The 25,740-nt window shown below is 41.2% G+C and overlaps 1 protein-coding gene across 1 annotated transcript in view; it reads right to left on the reverse strand.

The window, feature by feature from the left end:
* Positions 1 to 596: 596 nt before the first annotated feature.
* KCNH8 (potassium voltage-gated channel subfamily H member 8) overlaps positions 597 to 25,740 on the reverse strand; it is a 159,237-nt gene continuing 134,093 nt past the window's right edge. Inside the window, exons 12-16 of the mRNA XM_060280535.2 lie at positions 16,841 to 16,879; positions 12,066 to 12,427; positions 7,808 to 7,914; positions 6,943 to 7,019; positions 597 to 1,403 (exon numbers count right to left, since the gene is read on the reverse strand). Coding sequence (XP_060136518.2) covers positions 696 to 1,403; positions 6,943 to 7,019; positions 7,808 to 7,914; positions 12,066 to 12,427; positions 16,841 to 16,879 — 1,293 coding nt within the window. The 3' untranslated portion in view covers positions 597 to 695. The remainder of the gene's footprint in view (positions 1,404 to 6,942; positions 7,020 to 7,807; positions 7,915 to 12,065; positions 12,428 to 16,840; positions 16,880 to 25,740) is intronic.

The following is a 25,740-nucleotide window of genomic DNA, read 5'->3' on the forward strand; positions in this document are numbered from 1 at the left end:
GTGCATTAATTCTGAAAACGGCAAGCATTGTTACCAAAAAAAGGAAAAACAAACTCCTGATTAGTCTCCTTATAAATATTTTGAATACATATTTCTTACCAAGTATAGAAAAATAGTATTTTTGATTAAGAGGTCTGATTTACATAACAAAGAGCGTGCAACAATTAACCACTCTCTACCAGCTCTATTTGGTTGATTGTCAAGGAGGTGACATGCAGTGGTTATTGTCCCTTTGCCTTTGCAGCACTGGCATAAATACTAGCAGGAGCCTCGATCACCTGAAGCAAACAATGCTGCTGGTATTGTCTGGCGGCAACAATCAGGCAGTAAGGGGGTGAAAAACCCTTTGCTTCACACAACAAAGACCTCCTGTGCCAAGGCTCCTCAGTCTTCGTGGTCCAGCTACTTTGTCCCTCAGGAGCCAGAGTGTCACAAAAGTCTGTTGAGCAGTCCAGTTAAGCTACAATCTGTGTATAAAAGGCTTTTTCAATGTGCTTCTTAAATCTAGAAATCACCTCTCTGCATATGCGCTGGTCAAACCTTTGCCTTTGCACGGGTCGCCAATTTTTGAGTTTGCAAATTTCCATGAGCATCTGAGGAAAAGGCCAAAAAAAAAATGTCATGCAGTACTGAGTCAAGTTTATAAGCTGGCAGTTGTGGAGCATGCTTGAAGTGTTATCACGTCACTGTTTCCATTATACATTTATGGCTTTGCTATCTTTAATATCCACTGTGCTTTTCATGACATCCAGAGGAAAGTCTTCTGAGGTCTGCGCTGCTGCTGTCCCTGTAGTTCCTTCCAGGTCCCAAGAGCCTGGCAGGTTCTCGAGGCTTAGAGAACTGACTGCTCCCTGACTAAAGCTGCCTTCCTCGGATCTGCTGGGCAACACAAGGTGCAAGGACGTATCCGACGAAGAGTACATGGAGGAGGAAAGAGTTGCTGAAATGGACTGGAGGGGAGTCAAAGTGGTGTCTGAATGTGGAGAGGTGCAACTCACAAACTGCAGGTGATCTTTCTGGATCACATGGTAGTGGGAGGGGGAATGTTCAAGGCCCGACGTATAATAAAATTCGCCACCCGTAGAATTTTGAAGGTGGGATTCAGTTCTTTGTGGGTCGCTACCTACGGAGGTTGCATCCATGTTCCAGATGCCGGCTATCGTATTGGAATGGCAGAGCTGTGCTTTGGTGCAGGTGACATTCGGAACCTGCATATGCATACATGGCTGGTGTGTAGGCCAAGTCATTCTAGTCTGTAAGCTTTCCATGTTGGGGCTCACGGCTGCGCCGTGCACGGCGCAAATCTCCGGGGACTTCTGTGCCACAACCAGGTTTTCCAAGAGGTGCATCACATTCTTCATGTCCTTGCTTAACTGAGAGACCTCTTGAGTCAAAGCAGTGACCTGAAATATATATATATATATTAAAAATATATATACATATAAAAATATTGGCACAACATCATTCAAATGAAAAAGAAAAGGTGGAATCCAACTCATGCCATTGCACTCACAGAAGGGCTTTTGATCCAGCAGATGCTTCCACTAATGGAAGAGGAAGGGAAGATATATATATATTTGGCCAATTCTGCAGACCTCGGAAATCTGCTTACAAACACTCTGGATCAGGGTAGAAGGTGGCGTGGGGTTATGGAAGGGAAAGGGTGAATGGGCAAGAATCACCTTCCATCTTCTTCCATTAGTGGAGCTGTCCGCTGGATCAAAAGCTCTGTCATGAATGTAAGGGTGCCAACAGCATCCTATCCAATAGACAGAAGTCAAGTTTCACAACTTAATCCATCTCTCTGGTTCCAGTTGCAAAATTCTCTTTAAGAGCAGAGGAGTTTATTTTCTAAGGAAAATACCGTATTTTTCTGTGTATAAGACTAGGCTTCCCCCCCCTAAAAAACAATGTCAAAAATGTGGGGGCTTCTTATACACGGATACATCTCTCCCCATTTTCTTAAATCGGAATCCCCCAAAATAGTCTTATACATGGGGGCATCTTATAGATGGAAAAATACGGTAAATCCATTGATTCTTGTTTTGTTTGATATTTGTGCCACTTGTGGTTCACGATTGTGTGCCACAGAATCGCTAACAAATAACCTATTTTAAATTTCGTTAAAACAAACTGTGTGGGTCAAAGTTCTCCCATGGGGAGCAAACCAGAAGATTCAAGAAATCAAGCCTGAGTTTTGAATTACTTCAGGACAAATTGGTGCTACATTCCAGTTTGCTGAGTCAAGCTGGAGCCTCCTCAAATCATATTTTCAAACTATTTTAATAATCTGTTTCCAACATGATGAAGTAAAAACAAATTATTAGAGGGGGTTGCTTTTGAAAATAAACCTTTTGGCTTGAATCCTATAATCACTTACCTTGGAGAAACCCTACTGAACTCAATAGGACGGACTTTTGAATTGATATGTACAGGATTGTTCCGTAAAGGCAGGAAGAGAAAAAAAAGTACTTCTCCCCCCCCCACAAATGTCGTAAATGTTTGCAAAAGCTCAGCTGAAACCAAGTGAAACATTGGATCGGAGGAAATTAAGGCTTTAGTAGCATAGAAATCAATGAGACTTATGCTAGCCATGACTAAAATTTCCCCATTTCAATGGGACTAAGATGTCATTGCTGAAAGCTTTCTATGTAACAGAAATGCTGTTGAAATATTTCCTAGTTTAAGAAGTGCCCAACCACCAAGAATTAACAGTGTTCCCTATCTAATATTATATGTTGTGCAATAGAATGGCCATTTCTTTAATGAAAATGCAAAATTTGAGAAGTACTCATCTGGGAAGGCTTATCATCATGATAGTTTATATGGGTAATCTTTTTTTTTTTTTTTGAATACATAAAATTTGCTATAGGGCTGTTGATGGAGAATATACGTCTATATAATGAAAGTAACCAGCTGTAGTCTACAACCCATTTATTCTAGCATTGTTGGCTGAAATCAATGAGATTACTTTACACACATTGAACTGAGTGAATTGTGGATTAAAGTTGAAGGGAACCTTCTTTTCTCCCATTTGATTCTACTGTACGTAGCTAGCAGGGGAAAAAAACCAAATGAAGGTACAAAATTAAAAATTAGCTCTGCATTGCTTCCAGTAGCAGATAATCAATGTATTTTAGGTGAGATTACTGCCACTGTGCTCGCAGAATTAAACTTGTGCAGTTCACCAAATTGATGAAAAGAGGAAGTAATCTGCAGAAAGCAAGATGAGGCTGTACATTAGTTTTCAAAAGGGTAAACGTACCCGACAGAAAGAGAAAAGGATAATTGTGAAGCATTTGAGTCTTTCTGAACTAAAAGCGTTTCCAATTAGTGGGTGACTTGTACAACTTAACCTGCTCATTACTACAAATTAAGCACCTGACACTGTCATGGTTAAGTCAAAGCAAATCAAGTAGCCCTAAGTCACATCCACACACCTTAGAGTTAAAGCATAGTTATGCCACTTAACAGTCGAGGTTCAATCCCTAGCATCTCCAGGCAGGCCTGGGAAGATCCCCTGACTGAAAATCTGGAGAGCACACTGCCAGCCTCTATAAGGCAACTTCCTATGTTCACTAATTATTAACAATATAAAAATACACTGGATATGCTGAAAATATAGGTTAGGGTTCTAAGAGCCCACGTGGTCATTTAAAGGTTCTCTTTCTGACTGAAAAGCTGCTCCTGAAAACTGGGGAACTCTCTGAAATGGCATTTGAAAGTGTGTGGTGGGAAGGGATAATCCAGGTCATGCTCAAACAAACATCTTAATTTTGCTTCACCTTGACCCTCAGTTTCCACGATTTTGTTTGTTTGTTTCCCCTTCCCCCACGTACCATTGTGTGAAATACTATCTCATAATGTATTTCTACTTCCAGTTTGTTGGGCTTCATATAAGTGGGGGGAAAGCCTAATGACTGTGGTATTAATCTTTAGTGCTTCTGAAATCACATTACAAACAGGTAAGCAGTTCACTACCCATCTTAAGGTGCCTTCAGTGGAGATAGTAATAAATCTCTACGTTTTGGGGTGCATAGTTAATTTTGTATCTTCAGCTTGCTTTATTTGTTTGTTTGTTTGTTTGTTTGTTTGTTTGTTTGTTTGTTTGTTTACTACCACTTGCTTTAAGAAATATATAAAAGTTGAAGCAGTCATGTGAGCTACATCACAGGGTTGTCAAGAGGACAGATAATGGAAGAGGAAAATTAGCACGCCACTGCTTCCTGGGAGGCCACATGCTAACCACTACACCACACTGCTCTCCAATTTGTATGCTGTATGGGGACTAATAGGTCTGCAGTGTGGGCTGAGGTCTTGCAGTGAGAGGTGCATGAAGGTGACCCACCACAGTTTCTCATCTGCAAATGCACCCACAGGCTCAGCAATGTTACCAAGCCTTCATCTGTCCCTGGAACCACTCAATTATATTCCGTAGCTAAGTGAACAGACACTGCACATTGCAACCACTAGGTGGATCTCTCTGCAAGCACTAAACTCTAGGAGGGACCTTTGGCTTTGATTTTCATTCCTGCTATGCCCTGCAAAGGTAAAAAGGTAAAGGAATCCTGGACAGTTAAGTCCAGTCAAAGGTGACTATGGGGTTGCGGCACTCATCTTGCGTTTAGGCTGAGGGAGCCAGCATTTGTCCACAGACAGCTTTCCAGGTCATGTGGCTAGCATGACTAAACCACTTCTGGCACAACGGAACACCATGACGAATGCCAGAGTGCATGGATATGCCATTTACCTTCCTGCTGCAGTGGTACCTATTTATCTACTTGCACTGGAGTGTTTTCGAACTGCTAGTTTGGCAGGAGCTGGGACAGAGCAACGGGAGCTCACCCTGTCGCGTGGATTCAAACTGCTGACTTTCCAATCGGCAAGCCCAAGAGGCCCTTCCCACCACACACTTTCAAATGCCATTTCAGAGGGTTCCCCAGATCTTCAGGAGCAGCTTTTAGACCTGCGTCCCTGCACCTTTCTGCAAATACTTGTTTTCCATAAACTTTAATGGGACAAGGGAAACCTTAATTAACTTTGACTTTCAGAACTTCACCAAATCAATGAAAGTATGTGCTCTCTGAACAAAGCCTGAATGAAGTGCACCAGTACTTTCTACAAAAATGGAAATATATTATAAACCTGCAGAACAGCAGGTTGAAATGCCTATTTTTCAGCACTTTCAAACTTGATGTACCTGTGCTGTAATGGATAGAGTGTTGAACTATGACCTAGGAGGCCAGGGTTCTAATCCCCACTCTGCCACGAATCCCACTGGGTGACCTTGGGCCAGTAACTGCCTCTCAACTAAACCTACTTCACAGGATTGCTGTGAGGATAAGATGGGGAGGGGAGGACCATGTTCACCACATTGGGGCCCTTGGGGGAAAATATAATAAATCAATAGATCATAGTTGTTTGAAGGTTGGCACATTTGTAGAACTCTTCAGGTAGATCCCACATGCCAAATTTCAAAATTACCAGCTCAGCAGGTATTATTTTTTAAGCTGTAGACTGTCAAGGTTCATATTGGCAAAACCTTCTTTTTGCCCCTCTCCTGACTCTATAATAAAACATGGGTAGCTTTCAGCTGCATAAATTTGCTAGGGAGTTTTGGACTACTGGCACACATTTTAAAGTAATGCATCTCTATAGACATACAGTAATCATTTTTGCTAACTAGAGACTTTAGAGTTTTGTGAATGCTAAGCATTTCCTATGAAAGTGAAATGCACTTCTGTATTATAGATCATAATACAGCACAAATTTATGGATCATAGTATGTTTGCTTGATTTTGGTCCATTCTGCTCCAGTAGCTTTTGCTCTGTGGCAAATTACTAGTTCCCCTCCAAAAGGAGAGCTAGGTAGCAATTTTTTGATTGCTAGTAAAGTGCCGTAACACAATTACATTGTATGAAAGCAGTTATTTGCCCTTTTGCTAGAAAGCTTTTAATCTCGGTCGGAAAGACTGCTAATGAAATGTGTTGCTCCTGGCTACCAATGACCTCCTTTCTCATTTTTTCCCCCTTAAAAAAAACACAAAAAAACTGGAGTAGGGTATTCTTAGAAATAAGATGAAGGTGCTGGAAAAGCTAGGGATTGTGTTCCCCCTCTTACAATCCAATGCATTGGTAGGAAATGTCGTCACGGCCACAGACATACACCCTGTCTGGGTGTGCTGCTCATGTGTAAATCGTACACACAAGGGAAAAGCCTACTAAGCTCTCCGTCGCCCTCCATGAGTTCCATTTCATTTCTTTCCACTTCTAATTTGTATATAGCCTTTCTATATTACCATACACAAGGTGGCTTACAGCAACAAAATATACAACAAAGAACACACACCTTATTATTACATCTGATCCAATACAGAAAGTCAAAATAAAGCATAACTTAAAAATGGAACGACTTATATCTAATAAAGTAATATTCAATAAGCTAGTTGAATATAATAACACAATAAAATTAAACAGCTCCAAACGTCAGCAAATGATAATTAAACAGAAATCCACTCTTAACAATCACAATAAATACTGACTGAACTACGACAGAAAAAACCCCCCAGCAAGTCCAATGCATAAAATAAAAAGGACAAAGCACCCTCTCCTTCAAAACTGGGATTCCAAATCGTATCTCTGAGCAGAGAACTGAGCAGACACTTAGATGTCACCTTCTATGTCCTAGAAGGCAATGCAAATTGTGATGCAGGTGGTAGAGTTTAGTGCCCTCGTCCCCATTTGCCCTGCATGCACATACGGTAGCATTTATACATGAGCAGCGCACCTGAAAAGTGCTATAGGCTATTGGAACTAAAGATTTATCAAATATCGCTAGGCATGAAAAATTAGCCTTACCTCAAGGGTGTTGCTGATCCTAACAAGTTTCATTTCTCCACAAAGAAGAGTAGAACAATTGAAATGACATGAAATCCTCCATACCTCATTATTAAGCCTGTTGATCTGTTGCTTTGCTTCTTCCGCTTTGATGACTAGCACAGCAGCGCCAACTTCGTTCTCTGTAATAATAACAATACATACTGTAAGTGGATGGTCATAGAAATCTCATATCTGTGACCTGATTGCTCATTTATTTCCAGATTTTAGTTTGTGAAGGAACGATTTGCCTATGTAAAAACAAGTGTCTAAATCGAGACCCTTTTCTTGATTAAATAAAGCTAAATTAATTCAAATATGTAAAATTCTACCTTTCCTTCAATGAGTTCAGGATAAAGACAACATCAATAAAAATATAAAAATAAAAATAAACCACGGTTCCTCTGGAATTTAAATGACTCAGCTAAAAAGAGAGAGGAAGGGATGGGTAAGGTTTGATTGCTTGCCTTCCATAGGTTTGTGCTCTGGTGCTTGTCACAATTCAGAAATGATCCTCCTCCTCTGGCAGCAATTATCTTTCACCACCCACTGCCAGAATTGCACGTTTGGCTTTGGGACTGCAGACTATTGGACCTTAAATGAACACTTTGCTACTTAATATTAACTTCTTACAATTAGTGTTGACTTCTTTAATGGGGCATGCAGAACTACACACAGGGATGGGCCCTGATTTAGGAAGCAGCAATGCCTGTAAGCATCATGATCTTTTTACCTTGTCTGATAAATGGCAAGAAAAGAAGCCCAGATAACTGGAAAGAAATAGCTCTACACTTCACCCCCCTGTCACTCTTGGCCATGATGATCCAGTCACATCTAAGGATTTCTCCCACAGTTTGCAGTACACAAAAGGCAGCCCTCTCCGAAAGGCGCATTATGAATCATTTGTAAGATGGCTAAATATAGCACTAACCCCTGATGGTAGGAGATGCACTGGAATCCTGCCTGAGTTGTTCAGAGCTAAAGTCAAACGCCTGGCTTTCCTCGTTATTGTTACCATCTTCTGTTCCATCAACGATCCTGTTTGGAATAATTGCACAGAAATCAAGCTTCTTTGTCCTCAGGCATGGCTAACAATACACACATTTTTAGGGAAACAGAACGTTCATATGATGAACTTTACCATTATTCGAACCTAAAATTGCTTAAAAGAAAAGAGCTGCTAGGTCAGTCGGCTGATAACCTGCATAGAAAATTCTATGTTTATCTTTGCAAAGAAAGCACAGAAAGCACACCGAAGTGAATGTTACGGACTTAAAACAACATTTCCCCTTAATAAAGTACTGCAAGCCTTTGTCTGTCCTGTCAGATCTCATTTCCTCCCGAGGGACTACTCATACTTTTGAAGAGGAATAGGGATAAAAGTAGGGTCCAAACCGCTTCCCCAGGTTAGAGGAAATCTGAGATTTTCCTTAGCCTGGGAAGCAGCAGAGTTTCTATAATGAAATGTGTTGAAAAGTTTGTTCCGCTGTAATATTATTTTGGATTTGATGTGCTCCTTGCAAGCAGAGCCTGAAACTATATTGTGATGTTTGCTTCATATAGGAACAGAAGATTGTGGTGTATATGAAAAACAGAAAGAAAGAAAGCAAACAAAAATAACCCTCTGCACACAATGGCCATAAATTAGAATTTCAGCTCGCTGAATAGATGCCCATTCTCATTCCCTGCCTGCCTCCAACATGGTGAAACATAATTTGTGTTTTGTGTTGTGTTAGCAAGTAATAATACAAGCTGTACTGGAGGTTTTGTAAAAACCTGGGAGTCCTACATGCTCTCTTTTTGGGCAGGGGCAGAGATTAATTTAATGTTAAAAAAATCTGACTTGTGCAGTTCCACTCCCTTTATAAACTTTCAAATTGGGCATGGGGAGAGGGAGCACTGAAGCAGCCAATTTCATCCCCACCTTGCACCACACACTTAAACATCAGCAGATAGCTTCTTCTGTCAATAATAGTATATGCAGTGGAATCTCTCTGCATGGGCTCTCAATCACACACAGAGTTGTTGTTGTTTAGTCGTTTAGTCGTGTCCGACTCTTCGTGACCCCATGGACCATAGCACGCCAGGCACTCCTGTCTTGCACTGCCTCCCGCAGTTTGGTCAAACTCATGTTCGTAGCTTCGAGAACACTGTCCAACCATCTCGTCCTCGTCCCCTTCACTCACAGGGAGCCTTCTACATTTAACAGTTGCACAAATAGGATGCCCCCACAAGTGTTATACTAGATCAGGCATAGGCAACCTTTGGCCCTCCAGATGTTTTGGACTACAATTCCCATCATCCCTGACCACTGGTCCTGTTAGCTAGGGATCATGGGAGTTGTAGGCCAAAACACCTGGAGGGCCGAAGGTTGCCTATGCCTGTACTAGATGCATAAAGTTCAGGAACAGGGACTGATACTAAGCTCCCAGGCACTTGCACTCTCATCAGATCGCCTGAATGAGTCTTTCTTCTTTGGCAATATGACTGTGTTTCTGTACTTATTGTCCTGTTTTTCATCCATACTTTGCCGTTTCTGTGTTCTTTCTTTCTTTTTAATTGATGAGCCTTTCTCTCTCCCCCCCCCCCGCCCTCTCCATGAAGGGTTACCACACATCCAGAATACTGCAGTCAGCAGCAGCAGTGTCTGGGCAGAAATTGAGAAGATGTCCGGGAAAATATGGCAACCCATGTCGGCAGTGCCGTTTCCCCCCCAACAACTCAGCAACTTGGGGCAAAAGTAAAATAACAATAATAATAAAGTCCAAAAACTTTGCCCAAAAACATATTTTCTGCCCCGATTTTCACTTTGAAATATGGCAACCCTACCTCCATGGCAGAGTTTGGAAGACGGCTACCCAACCAAGGTGTTGTTTAATTATGGCAACTTTCCTTAAGTCATATGAATGTTTGCACACTCCATCATTTCCTTTGACTTATCATTAATCTCCCCCGCATTTCAAATAAAGAAGAAGTGCTGCCGAGATACAAAATGGGGGAATATCATTTGTTCAGCCAACCTCTGTCGATAAATGCCTGTGCGAGATTAGCAGTTGTATAACACTCATCAGTAAATTTACTGTAATGAAAGGGATGTGATAATGCACCATGAAGGAATGAAAATGGATTTATTGAACTATAACCTATTTTACAAAGGTCACTGAACACCTATTAAAGGTGATTACTTTCATTCATAACTGTCCTAAGCTAAAATCAGCGATGTGGCAGTGGAGGAGGAGGTTCCTCCCCCCCCTCTCCCATTTCTTATTCCTCAGGCACTCCTTCTTGCAGCTAGCTTCTATGGATACAGTTCACTGAGATGTTTCCTGCACAAGCCAAATTGAAATGAATAGGGAAGTAGTACATGCTGTTCCTATTTCTCTCAATGGACCTCATGCAGCAGAGCTCCCCACTGGGTTCGGCTTAATGTCTTTCCAAAAGCCTTTCAAGGTGCGAATGCTGTCTGTGAGCATTTTAAGGAGAAGGGAGCTGAACTTTCGTCTTAAAATTTGCATGGGTCAACAAAAGAGAGCCTTAAAGCAAACAGCCAAGCACTTTGCTGAGAAATCAACCGTTTCTCTGCTTTTGCACTGCGGAGAGACAGCTGTGCAAAGGCTGTTGTTACTTAAAAAAAAAAAACCCTCCAAGGAACCGCACAGTCCCTGAGATTGTCTAAGCTGACTGAGCCAAAGCTTGGACAGAATCACTTTATATATTCTCTGTACATAACGGCATAAATGGCCCTAAATGGCCTCAGTCCAGTATACCTGAAGGAGCGTCTCCACCCCCATCGTTCTGCCCGGACACTGAGGTCCAGTACGTGGGCCTTCTGGCGGTTCCCTCGCTGCGAGAAGCCAAGTTGCAGGGAACCAGGCAGAGGGCCTTCTCGGTGGTGGCGCCTGTCCTGTGGAACACCCTCCCATCAGATGTCAAAGAGAAAAACAGCTACCAGATTTTTAGAAGACATCTGAAGGCAGTCCTGTTTAGGGAGGCTTTTAATGTTTAATTGTTTTATTTCATTTTTCTGTTGTAAGCCGCCCAGAATATTATTATTATTATTATTATTATTATTATTATTATTATTATTATTATTGCCTGCTGGATCAGGCCATCTCGTCCAGCACCCTGTTTTCACAGTGGCCAGTCAGATGCCTGTGGTAGGGTTGCCATATTTCAAAAAGTAAAAACTAGGAGCCCCCCAAATTGTTGAGGGTTTTTTGTTTGTTTTTAAGGAATCCACCCCACACCTTTCGGAAATTCCCCTTGGATGTCAATTCCACCTTTGAAATCCCAGCCATGTCCAGGGCGTATGGCCAGTGGGAAACCCTGCAAACCTACCAATCAGGCAGCCATAGGCAGAGCTGGCGGTAGGGCAAGGAAGGTTTTCATATAAAGTGACTCTGCCTAAGCTTTAGCTCTGACCAGGGACCTTCCCTTCAAAATGCCTTGAGTGGGTATTTTGCAACCAGGGTATCAATTTTTATATAAGATACAATAAAACATACTGCTCTCCATTGCTTCCAGAGCTCTGAAACGTTCCTGACCCAAGCTCTATGGGCTAGCTCAGGGACTGCATGTTTTCAATGACCCTTAAAAAAACACACCTCATACTTTGTGTTCTTTTTACATATCCTTCTGACTTCCAGGACTCTGAATGAAAAACAGACAATTTTTTAAGCAGGTCTGTTGAAGGGATGTTGAAAGATGCAGGTGCATTTTGGCAATTAAAAAACAAACAAACCTGAAATTAAACTGAAATCAGTAAGGATGATTTTTGTGCTTACAGTGCAATCCTGTCGATGTCTGCTCAGAAATAAGTCCCATAAAACTCAGTGGGGCTTACTTCTAGGCAAGTGAGTAGAGGACTGTAGAATAGCCTCAATCTCCCATAATGAATGCTGGATAGGATGGAGAAGGGTCTTATTGTGCCCTTAAACATTGTGGATTGTACTGGTTTTAGTTACCAGTTCTTCTGAATGCCATCTGTATAGAGACCATTATTCCTTTATGGGTCGTAGTTAAAGTTGTTTAACTATTACAGTGGGTGAAATTGGTGGGTAATTTTAAGGCAACAATATTGTTAGCAACAGTAGCAAAGAACGGAAAACATTTATGATCCACAGGAAAAATGTTGGTAGGAAAGGAGAAACTGGGTGCGCGCCATTGTAAGAGACGTTCCTAATATTTACCTGGGGCTGAGGTCTGGGGGACCAGTGCTGTTTAGGGATGGAAGGTGCAGCTTCATATTCTTCTCTCTCCTTTTGGAGTAATAATGCAGTTCCGTTTCATGCTTGGTTCTAGAGGAGGTTGCACTGCAAACTCGGATAGGTGAGTGGAAGGGCACAGTTCCTGAGGCCAACTGTTTCAAGTTTATCCCAAGATAGCTTTTATTGCTTCCTGACTTTTTCTGCTGGGAGGAGGAGGTTGTGCTTCTGGTATGGACTGGAGAAAGAGTACCGGCCTCCTCTTCTACCATCTCCTCCTCTTCTTCCTCATCTTCCACAATAGAGGGAAGTCTCTTGTTGATGCTTCCATTTCCTTTCGAGTCGGCCTAAAATAGCAGATAATTCATATTGATATTAAAATGGAAATCTGCTGGCTATGTCGTAACTACAGTAATCTGAGAATCCAACTAGTACTGTGTTGAATGTTCCTTCCACATATTTTCCATCCATTTCCCAGGAGGGGAGAGATTGCATTTGAAAATTAGTAAAGGGGTAAGAAAATTGCAGTGAATTTCTCTTGGGTGGGGGGCAGAGGTGCTTTTTGTGCTCAACTCGCTTTTGGGAGGGCCAAATGGTGTTTGTGAGTGTCTTGTCTTTCAATCTACGTCATCTTACCAGTAGCCTGCACTTTGTAGCCTTCTGGGGTGCCTGCACTATAATGAGAAGATACAATAAGATAACGCCTCTCATGCAGCTTTTTTTTTTTCAGATCAAGAGGCATGGGCAGCCAAGGAGGCTGCAGAGTGCTGGGGAAAAGCTTACTGGAAAGAAAAACTCAGAGGCACACCATTCTTGGCCACCTTGCAACAAGGTAAGTTCAGTGTGGTGTAGTGGTTAAGAGCGGTAGATTCGTAATCTGGGGAACCGGGTTCGCGTCTCCGCTCCTCCACATGCAGCTGCTGGGTGACCTTGGGCTAGTCACTTCTCTGAAGTCTCTCAGCCCTACCCACCTCACAGGGTGTTTGTTGTGGGGGAGGAAGGCAAAGGAGAATGTTAGCCGCTTTGAGACTCCTTCGGGAAGTGATAAAGCGGGATATCAAATCCAAACTCTTCTTCTTCAACACCCTGCACCCAAATTCTTAAGTGCCCTGAGAATTACATAGAATAATGGAAGCCTCTTCCCGAGAGGAAGAAAACTTTTGAGCATTCAGTCAAACCCAAGGACCATAAATGTTCCCATTGTAAACATTTTGCAGCTTCTTGGGTTCCTTAAATGGGATTCCACTATGTGAGGAGATATATAAAATATCGGTCTATAAACACAGTTCAGCAAAATGAAAGCAAATGCATTTTGTTACCCAGAAATGTTCCATGTTTTTAGTTCATACAGAGCGATGTAATAGATAAATATGTTCCCTGATTAATTTACCTATTTATTTAAATCACTTAAATCCTATGTTTCTAAATTTGTTCAGATGGCAACAAATTAAAGTGTACAAAACAAAATAAAACACAAAACACAAAACAAAACAAAACATAAAACACAACAAAACACAACAAAACAGAAAGCCAAATCTACACTGACAAATAACAACATAAAGCAACTCCAAATGAACTGGACCAGCTTCCCCCCTAAAAACTAGCTCTAAGTTTTAGTAAAAAGGTATGGTAGATCTTACATAGTTACCTAAGCCAAATAAGAATATAGGCAGACCTGCTGAGGGAGACTGTCCCAGAGCTGGGGTAGCCACTGAAGGTGCTTTGCGCATCCTGTGGAAAGGGAACCTGGCGTGAAAGCCTTCACAATGCTATTTGCAGGTGTGTGGGCTCAGGGAGGCGGGTGCAAGTTGTTGTCTGATAATAGTAAATAGCCTTAAGAGCCTTTGCAGACAGGGGAGAACATTTGAAATTAAGTGAATCCAAATAGGGTAACGATGCTCAACAGTAGACAACACTATTGATGTCTGAGAGCTTCAAAGCAGAACTTTTCGCAAGATAGGCACTGTGTGAATTGCAAGAACCAAAATTAGGCAACATTTCTCAGTAAAGAAAATGATCCTGAAACTGGAGTTTGGGTTTAAAATCAGGAGTTTTCCCTCTACATGTAGCCTTATTCCTTTCCATAACATACTTACTCCACGTGGGTTGGAGTGTACATTCCAGATGCAGTTTTCTATTTAGATTAAATGAGCGTAATGTTGCTAACAAGCCCCGTGGTCTGTAGTGGCTTGCTTCTCTTCCTTTCTATCGTATTTCCATCCTGCTTGTGGCAATTTTTCATTTTATGTCCACAACTATATTGACTACTACCTTGACAGCTAACTAGTGGAACTTCCAAGACTCACCAAAAATTTGGACCAGGGTTTAAAAGCTTTTAGTCCTAACCTTCTAACCAAGATATCATATTGGATATCATAATGATTTTCTATATTTTGTTCTCAACTGAGTGGTGCCTTGCAAGACAACTACAGTGGTGCCTCGCAAGACAAATTTAATTTGTTCCGCGAGTCAATTCGTTTTGCGAAAAATTCGTCTTGCAAATCGCGGTTTCCCATAGGAATGCATTGAAATTTCTTTTTTTTGCCTATAGGAACACATTAATTAAATTTCAATGGGAAACCGCAATTTGGAAGATGAATTTTTTGCAAAATGAATTGCGAGTCACCATCAGATTGCAAGATGCATTTGTCTTGCGAAAAATTCGTCTTGCAGGGCATTCGTCTTGCGAGGTATCACTGTACAGTATGGTCCCATTGTGACATAAGTTTTATCTTCATGGCACAATGTATTTTATTTTTCTGTTGGAAGCCACCCAGAGTGGCTGGGGAAATCCAGCCAGATAGGTGGGGTATAAATATTATTATTATTATTATTATTATTATTATTATTATTATTATTATTATGATGCCCATGGAGGATTAAGTATGAGCAATATTACATCAGAATGAAAACTCAATCTGGGAGAAAATATGTAGACCCTGCATCCTGATCAAAGGCTGACCAACCCAAATTCACCTCTGTTTTGAATTTGGTTTAAGAAACTATATATATATATATATATATATATATATATATATATATATATATATATATATGGCAAGGTTTATTAGGGGCTCATTCAAAATATGTACTAATAGGTGAAATAATAACAACAAAAAGGATCAGTGAACATGTTGAAAATGCCTTTGCTTATCATGTAGCAACTACAGCATGTTCCTAAACCAGATTTCCTCAGCCTGGTCCCCTCAATATGTTTTGGACTTCAACTCTCATCATCCCTCACCATTGGCCATGCTAGCTGGGGCTGGTGGGAGTTGTGGTTCAAAACATTTGGAGGGCAGCAGGTTGGCAAAAGCTGCCTTACACTTAGAATTAAAAGCCAAAACTTCCAGGACAGGCTTGAGTTCCAGTATTCTTCTTCTTATTAGAACGAAAGTGTGGGTAGTCTCTTCAGTAGACTCACTGAGGCAGCGGGTGAGATAGGACATTACCTCTCTTCCTCTCTGGCCCATGAAGGAAGGTGAGAACATGCTCTGGCCCCCTCTGATATCACTGAATGGCCGCACAGAGATGCAATGTTCAAACGTATATGCAAAATCAAAAGGGCTAGTTATCTGGGCCACATTTTATCTGGAACGTCAACCGTACAAAATGGGCCTGAACACAACCCAACACATAGGGCTGTATTCAACTAACTTCTTTGCAGAGTAGATGCACTGAAATTAACGGCCACATCTAACTTAGGTGGGTCAACTCTAAGTAAAAGTTAGCTGAATACAACCCCTTTATGTATAAACTCAAGTTTGCTTAGGCTCATTGTATTAGAATGTTTTGCCCCCACAGGGTAGGAAGGGAGGCATGTTCCACTTTCCTCCACTTATGTGGACAAGATCATAGAAAGGTATCATGTGAATCCAGATCACTATACAGTGGTACCTCTACTTACGAATAACTCTACTTACAAATGTTTCTACTTACGAATGGAGCTCCGTCCGCCATCTTGGATGCGGTTTAGATAGGATTTTTTCTACTTACGAATTTTTAGATAGGGTTGCTTCTACTTACAAATGTTTTCTTCCAATGCATTCCTATGGGATTTGACTTACAATTTTTTTCGACTTACGAATGTGCGTTCGGAACGCATTAAATTCGTAAGTAGAGGTACCACTGTATTGAAATCAGCCCTGTGATTATTGAGCCACACAGCACAATTTCAAGAACCCTGATCATATTATTGTTAGGATAGGCGAGTTCTGTGGACTCTTGTTGTTAGGTTCAGTATTAACATGATCATAATTTGGCTATGGAGTTTCTCTCTATATACTTTTGAAATTGCTACATTCACATTGATATAGCATAGTAAAAGCCTGTTGCTTTGAAATCAATATTTCAAACATCATTGTGAGTTGCAATTCAGAAGGTGATCTTTTGGGGAGATGCATCAACATGCAGAAGTTGGAATCAGCATGCAAAACGCATCATATTTTGATATGAGGCAGCCCAATATTTAACGAGAACTTATATATAAATATATTTTACTTCATAATTCTACGCATACCAGCAACTGTGCATGCAGGGCCAGGCTTTAAAATGCAGAGGTAGCAACTGGGCATGCAAACAGGCAAGTCTATCCATGCCAACACTACTGTACCCATTATAAACAAGGATCTTTTTAAAAAGGTACATAATCTCAGTGCCTGCTGGGATCCAAAGGTGACTCTCTGACCCGAAAAGGAACTTGGATTCAGCCACAGGTATTTTAAAACTAAGCTCATTATATTAAAATCAGTCAACCATACCTGACAGATTGCAGACTTGTTTGATAATCTTGTGATTACCTGGAAAGAACAACAAATAGAGGAAGTAGCAAATACCAGAATCTGCACAATGGTGGCTTTTCCAGCAGCAATTTTAGAGCAGGGGATGGCGTAAAAGGGAAATCTCACATCAATTGTCTCTCATGTCTGTTTGCTAAATCAGTTGACAAAAAGGTTTAGTAGAAAGGGAATTATTTTTAAAAATCCCTATGTCTTAAAATGTGAGCAAATATTCACTTATGATACTGAAGCCCACCATTTTTTCTTAGGTGGTACTTTCTGTTTTGATGCATAAGGGTACCATGCCACAAAAAAGTGGCTTTTTAATGGCATGGTGCCTATATGTATATAATCTTATTTGATTTTCATCTTTTGTATATGCCTGAATGTGCCATGGGATAGAACACGCCTAGCAAAAACAACAGATTTTGGTTTGGTATATGGTATAATTTGCATTTTTTCACATTGAACATGCATGCCCTTTGATCTTTTCACTGTGCAGCTAAATGCATTCCCTTGTTTTTATATAACCTTTGTGTTTTGTTTGAACTTACTTATGAGAATTAAGCTGCTGGATGTTACTGCAGGATCAGATCTGAAGCAATTGCAAATTTCTAGAGTCACATGCTTAAAATGCGCATTAGAATTGTGCAGTTTGGGATATTTTTAAGAGTCACTGCTTTTAGATATTACCAGTTGTAATTGTTTTTGGAAACTTTCTAAGTATTTTTCCTTTGTTTTCCTTTTTAAATTTTGTATCTGTTTGCCACCCTGGGCAGAGCAGGATATAGATTTCAATAAATAAATGAAATGAAATGAATATGCTTTAAATGTATAGTGTGGATATGCTATGTCAGTCGTTCATTTTGTTCCTCTACCAAGTTCTTGCGAGATTTCCAATTTGTAAAATTTGTAAACATAGGTACAGGCAGGAAAAAAACAAAACACCTGAACTTGTGGGTGCTTTTCTGAACAGAACCATTGAATCTAGCCGTTCTTACCATTAGTTGCTACTTCCTCTCACACGTTCAAACACAATGACTCACACCTTTAGATACTCTTTGTTGAGAGAGATCTTGTGTTCCTTTGTGCTCCCTTATCTATCATAACCAAGGGAATGATGAGTGTTGGCTCAGTTTCATCAAGAATCAAATTGTAACAACAATAATGTTGCTGCCCAGATGTTGCTGTACTCCAACTCCCATCAGCCCAAGCAAGCATGGCCAATGGTCAAGAAGGAAGGAAGTTGCAGTCGAAAAGCATCTGGAGGAGTCACTCTAACCTGCCTCAGGGAAAATAGCAGCTTGGGAGATAGAAAAATGAGTCAGGGAAGAGCTTCATTACCTTTCTGGCATCATGGCCCTGATTTAATTTGTGCTCCAAGTGGCTGTTTTTACATGTAAGGGTGCTTTCAGATGGATGTTCATTGTGGGATCAATAAATGCAAGTTCTTGCAGCAAGTTCCTCACAACATGGTTGGCATCAAAAGGCTAGCCTGTATTTCCCCCTATTTAATCTGGATTTACCATTTCCGGGGGAAATCTGATTAGTAAAAAAAACAAAAACAAAAACAAAACTCTTGCCAATGACCCATTTGCTGTATCGGAACAGCCCATTTGCAAATTAACCCATCTGGCAGTAGCTAACCAATCCACAGACGGTCCCAATTGTGCGTTTTCCATGTTGCATCTCTTTGCATCCTTCCAGGGCAATGGCCACTGCTCCACATCAGCTCTGATTTTATTTGAGATGGTATTGTTGCAGCCCAATCCTACACATCTTTACTTGGAAGTAAATCCCACAGAGATAAATTAGAATGACCCTCGAAGCAAGTGTGCCTACCCTGTTTCTCATATTTTAAGACATACCCATAAAATAAGCCATAGCAGGATTTTTAAGCATTCAAGGAATATAAGCCATACCCCGAAAATAAGACATAGTGATAGGCGCAGCAGCAATGCCGGCCGTGGCAGGAGGAGGAGGAAAAAAATAAGACATCCCTTGAAAATAAGCCATAGTGTGTTTTTTTGAGGAAAAAATAAATATAAGACGTGTCTTATAATATGAGAAACACGGTATAGGCTGCATATCTGTTTTGTTTTCCATGTCTACAAATTGTACCTCTCTGGGAATTTATATTAATAGTTGATAAATATTTCTCTCAAAAATCTGCAGAAATGGAGCTTGAGTTGCTTATTTTTATAAGTGAAGCATTGGGACAGAGTATGAGAATGAATATTTTACATATAAAAAAATATTGAATTCATTGAGCTCCCTATGAGGGGTGATAGTCGCCTGTGTTTTCTGTAAAAGTCTTTTGTCTCTACTGCCTCTTCTTTGTCTCCAAACAGAAAGCAGTCACACAGACACAAACAAGGACAAAGGCAGACACAGAAAACTGTAGAAAATTTTAAGGCCACAGAACACACATAACCATGGTTACACCTTTCTGCCTCTTGGTGCATTTAATATAAGATGAATTAATTGTGAGTGGACCTGCAAAGATGCCCTGATTTCTTATCACTTTAATACTTTTTAAAGGATGCTGGGAACAGGCTTTGCTTAATAACCCTAAATAAGGAGGTCAACAAGAAGGAGGTAGAAATGTTTTGATCAAAAGAGAAAACTAGGCTTTGATTTTTCTGATCACAGGAATCGGTCTACTGATTCTAGAAGAAAAGTGTGAGAGACAGACCAAATAAACTCAAAGCAACAAGTTACAACATTATCAAACCTTTGCATAGATTTTCAATCACCAGCTTGTGTTATTTAACTCAAATGTGTGACTCCACAGCAGGGTGGAAAACTAAAACCCAGAGATGATTCAGCGGTAATTCAGTTTCCACCAGGCTCACACCTTCTTCCATGTGACACCATTGTGGTACTGAGATCTAAAGCAATCACCAGTATCTTGGTGCTATGCTTTAGTCTACACTGACAGTCATAAAATATGTTAGGGATAACGAGCATGTGTGTTTATGTGAGTGTGTGCTAGTTCTGGGGTGATCCTGAGAAAGTGGGAGCAGCTATTTTGTGAATAACCATGCCCTTGCGACAGTCCATTTTGTGGCCCCATATCCTTTTCTTTTTTAAAAAAAATCCTTGAAAGGTTGAGAACCCTACAGAAAAAAATAGGGGGGGGGAGACACACACACACACAAATCTGTATGACATATTTTTAAATTATTCCATCTGTAATATTAAAGAGTACTCAAATTATGATATTATTCTGCCCTTCAACAGCCATATTGGACAAAGCTATGCATCCATTTTCGAAACAGCTTCACTCATTTCTTATTGCATTAAAAGGTAAAAGACCCCTGACAGTTAAGTCTAGTCAAATTCAACTATGGGGTTGCGGCGCTCATCTCGCTTTACAGGCCGAGGGAGCCGGCGTTTGTCTGCAGAAAGTTTTTCTGGGTCATGGGGCCAGCATGACTAAGCCGCTTCCAGAGCAGTGCACAGAAACACCATTTACCTTCCTGCTGGAGTGGTACCTATTTGTCTACTTGCACCATTTTTGGGAGTGCTTTCGAACTGCTAGGTTGGCAGGAGCTGGGACCGAGCAACGGGAGCTCACCCCATCGCGGGAATTTGAACTGCCGACCTTCTGATCGGCAAGCCCAAGAGACTCAGTGGTTTAGACCACAGTGCCACCTGCGTCCCCTCCTCTTATTGTATTACTATGTATAAAAAAACTTCCCAAGTCTCATTCATTTGATTTGAAAGAGCTTTGGCTGGTCATCTTGATGTTGTATTCAGACCAAAAGAAAATGTGGATATATTGCAAAGAAGGACATTTAAACCTTGTCATATGCACTGAATTATTTGTTCTATGTTTTGTATGTCTGCTAATTTGGGGTGGGGCAAAAACACTAACCCAGCCTTTGAACTGGATTTCCACTCAAATTGGAAATGGTAATATGCTTAGCATTAAGAAGTACAACATTCTGTTTGTGAATGTTGGCACTATGAATGTAGATCAAATGTCATATGCTTTGTTCCTAGGGATTTTTCTGTGTGGTAATGGAAAATATGTGAGCATATAACAAGGGATTACTGTATCACCTAAAAGCTTAGTGACTCATACATGTTCATCTCTCTCTACTTTCCTTTGAGCGGGAGGATATATGTTTTATTTTTGAATGAAATATGTAAATCCCCAAATTGCATCCCACTGAGACAAATGCGATCTGAAGGACCTCTTAGGTTAGCTATAATTGTTACTGTAACTAAACTCAATAATTGAATATAACATTCCCAAGACAATTTTCTAGTCCAACATCTCCTGAATTTTAATTTTTCACTTCATCGGCTTGCTCAGCTTCTGTTCAGTTTGATTGCATTTTATGTATCTCTGGCGGACGAGGGAACTCCTAAATATTCAAGCACTTCCCTTAGCGCCAGCAGGAAAAAGGTAGTATAAGTAACAAAAAACAAACAAACATGTTTCTTCTGCTCCTGAGCTGACAGTATTCATTGTATTTTTACAGGGATAGAAATGTTAGGTCCCACAGAAATACAGTTGTGAATGTATGGAAAGTTTACTGGAACGGTAACCCCCCCCCACTGCTGCATGCAGATAGACTCTTGCTCATCACCTAACACAAGTCATCACTGACAATATATCCATCCAGCTCCCCCATCTTGCAGTCAAGGTTCCAGGGGGATTGGAGAGGGAGGGAAAGTTGGATAGAAACAAAACACACATCTTTATCTGTAAGGTAAGGTTTATATGGAGCTTATATTGGGACGCGGGTGGTCTAAACCACCGAGCCTCATGGGCTTGCCAATCGGAAGGCCAGCGGTTCGAATCCCCATGATGGGGTGAGCTCCCGTTGCTCTGTCCCAGCTCCTGCCAACCTAGCAGTTGGAAAGCACACCAGTGCAAGTAGATAAATAGGTACCGCTGCAGTGGGAAGGTAAATGGCATTTCCATGCACTCTGGCACTCGTCACGTTGTTGTGATGTGAAGCGGTTTTAGTCATGCTGGCCATATGGCCTGGAAAGCTGTCTGTGGACAAACGCCGGCTCCCTTGGCCTGGAAGCGAGATGAGCACCACACCCCATAGTTGCCTTTGACTGGACTTAACCATCCAGGGTCCCTTTGCCTTTACAGTGGTGCCTCGCTTAACGAATGCCCTGCTTAACGAAATTTCCGCTTAACGAAATGATTTTTCGAGCGGAGGTTGCCTCGCTAGACAAATTCGTTTTATGAAAAATTCATCTAGCGAATTGCGGTTTCCCATAGGAATGCATTGAAATTCAATCAATTCGTTCCTATGGGCAAAAAAAAATTTCAAAAAAATTCAATGCATTCCTATGGGATTCGCTAGACGAATTTTTTGTTATAAGAAAAGACCCGTGGAACGAATTAAATTCGTCTAGCAAGGCACCACTGTACCTTTTTACCTTATATGAAGCTATAAGGGCTCAACAAGACCTGATATGGGATTTACATATGATAATTGGGCTCTCCTGTGCTTTATTCTTTTTTTTTTTGATCAACCAACCATGTGAGGCCGCTCGCTTATTTAGTTATTTATTTAATCAGCCATTTCTTACCTATCCTCCTACATATACCGTAATCCCAGGAAGGATTACAGTCATAGCTGCCAAGTTTTCGCTTTTCTCGCGAGGAAGCCTATTCAGCATAAGGGAAAATCCCTGTAAAAAAGGGATAACTTGGCAGCTATGATTACAGTTCAATAAAAGACTAAAACAACCCTACAATAAAGAAATGGTTCAACACAGAACATAAAAAATATAACCCACCCATAAAAAAATACCCAGGGAGCCACAACCTGGGATGCTCACTTTCAGGCACAATGTAATTCCTACTATTTCCCCCAAAGCCCAAGCAGATGAATGACTTTTCACCTGGCACTGAATCGATAAAAAGTATCTTTGCCTTCTGTGACATTCCCCTGATCTAAATTGCCCCCATTTGAAATAGTTATTATCTCCATCTGTGGTATGAGGGGGGAAAGAGACAGCTACTGATGTTGCACACACCTCTCCTACACCTATGCCAATCCACGTCCCGTCCCCGCCTGCGCCCCCACCCCACCCCCCACGGGCAACATAACAACAGGCTAAAGTTGTGATTTAGGTAAGGGAAAGGGTTAAAGCACTCTCTTCCCAGTGCTGCCTCTCTGATCAAATTAGACGCCCCCAAGCAGCTGCTTGCACAGTAAAAAAAAAAAGTAGAAATAAAATAAAATGATGCCTATGCTAAGTAATGTATCTCCTGCGTCATGTCTAGTTTGGTTCTAAAGCAGACATTTATATAGATGGTTTAGTGAAGATTGAAAGCAAAGCAATAAAATTGGATTCCAAACAAGCATGGCTGTTTTAAAAAAGAGCTGTTGCAACACTCAGTAGTTTTGGCATCACAGTCAAGTCAATAATTTTGCAGTATAAAGTAAGCTGCAGCAGAAGGGGGGTCCAATGCCAGTAATTTTGGTGGGAAATGGTCCAGCGGTGGATCTTGAATACATTTAATGGATTGCACCATCTGTGGTACAAAGTGAGGGACAAATTACAAGTTGGACACAAGTGTGCATATTGAAGCCATGTCATATTTTTGCATAGGGTTGTTACACTAGCAGGGTTTTTTTTATATATAAAAAATAAAGACTACAGCCGTGGTAGAAGCAATTTTTAATACCAGGCAGAGGTGTCCAATGCTTTCCCTGTTTCCAGTCAATTTTTCAACAGCGCTTCCTGCTGCTGAGCTCTTGATTCATGCATCTGGGACTCTGTGGGCTGTGGGGGAGCAGTTTGGGCAGAGAACTGAGCTGAAAAGCAGTCAGTGAGGCCAGATTTATCACTCCCCCCCCAGTTTTCCATTCATAGTGCACTTTAATGCACTTTTAGGCCCTCCAAGTGCCCCCATTTTCCCGGGAGGGGTCACTGATTTAGAGAAGCTGTCCCAGTTTCTGATTTGATCCCAGAATGTCCCACTTTTCCTTAGGATGCCCCTGTTACCACTGGAGAAATGTTGGAAGGTATGGAGTTATCTGAACCCCCCCCCAACCATCTGAAAGCAATCCTGTATAGCAGGCACGTCCAACAGGTCGATCGTGATCTACCGGTAGATCACTGGACATCTGTGGTACATCACTGGTAGATCACTGGCTCCGCCCAAAGCAGCTCAACAGCTTTAGCTCCCCTAAAAAAAGCTCAACATTTTTGCCCTGCATACCCCCCAAATGTGGCTTTCTTTCACCCTAAAAGAAGGTCAACAACATTGACCTGAACCCCCCCATAAACATGGCTTTCCTCCTCCCTAAAAAGCTCAACAACTTGGACCTGAACCCCCCCCCCCAAACAGGGCTTTCCTTCATAGAAAAAGTTCAACAACCTTGACCCGAAGCCCCCAAAAAGGGGTAGATCACTGCCAGTTTTTACCTCCGTGAGTAGATCGCAGTCTCCTAGGAGTTGGTCACCCCTGCTGGATAGGGAAGTGTTTTTTTTTTTAAAAAAAATGTTTAATGTTTTATTAAGTTTTTATGTGTGTTGGAAGCTGCCCAGAATGGCTGGGGCAACCCAGTATAAGATGTGTCGGGTATAAATAATAAAATCATCATTATGGAATGGGACGTCCCTATTTTCACTGGAGAAATGTTGGAGGGTATGCACTTTTCTTTAAAGAAAAATGGTGTTAGCCCTTCATTACATGCAATGCGCAGTGTGTCCCTAAAATGCATCACATACAAGCCTAACCAAACATATATCAAAATTCCAAATGCTTTAAACCAGTGCTTTCCAAACTTGGGTCCCTAGCTGTTTTTGGACTACAATTCCCACCATCCCTGACCACTGGTCCTGCTAGCTAATTGGGGGAATGGGGACATTTTGGCAACTACTGGTCTCTCCATTGGTAGAGATCAATGATTCATAGCAGCTGGATGTTGGAGCTTCTAATCCAGTGCAGCAGTCAATAAGTATGGCTTCCTGTTAGTTGGGACAATTTATATACCAACCAATACAAGTTTATATACCAACCAATACAAGTTGTCACAAGTGAAAAGAACCCAATGCTATCAACTGTTGCACAGCACTGGAAAAGTCTAGGACTTAACTGATGACCTTTACACTCCCTGCATTTCAGAAGATAATAGCTATGTTTGGATGTAATTCTAAACCATAGTTGATAGCTATGTTAATGAGTCCTGGGCTCACATGGTTCCTCCTTCCCCTCTTCTCCTCCAGTGCAGTGACAAGGAGGACTGGAAGCATTCACTGTTGTTTTCAGCTAACCACAGTTTACTGTTTTGTGTGAACCAGGACAAACTATGGTTAGGTGAGGGAGAAATTCGATTCTGTTTACATTTAAAGACAAACATATGCAATTCACAGTTTCCAAAAAAATAGAAAAGGGGGAAAGCAAATGGCTGTTTAACAGACTGTGATGTAGATAGAGCTGCTTTGTTTCAAAGACAAAGTTATTAGCTCTTTCAAACTAAAACCCACAGTTCAACTGGGATTCTCATGGACTTCTGGATCATTTATAACTTGCAATAGGCAACCAGGCAAGTGGCTGATTACAAGCTTGCCCTCATGCCCTGTGGTTTTATAATCCCATGATTATTAATTTTTGTAAAACTTGTACATAGGACTGCAACTCTTCCTTTTGGGTCTGTACATTCCAGCTCTTCCAGGGCTACTGTGATCAGAACAGAACTGTGTTTATATTTAACACACACACCCCTCACTCTCACACACAAATGCCTGTTGAACCTAAGATGGTTTTTCTGGCCGAAAGGATACTTGGCTCGGTGCTTTATAACCTCCTTGCGCCACATTTTAAAAACACAGATAAGCCGCTTTGCTGGACTATGGATCTCCACCCCCTCCCCTCATCCAAACATGTAACC

Source organism: Zootoca vivipara, chromosome 11 (genome assembly GCF_965207765.1).
Source record: "Zootoca vivipara chromosome 11, rZooViv2.hap1.1, whole genome shotgun sequence".
Lineage (NCBI taxonomy): Eukaryota > Metazoa > Chordata > Lepidosauria > Squamata > Lacertidae > Zootoca > Zootoca vivipara.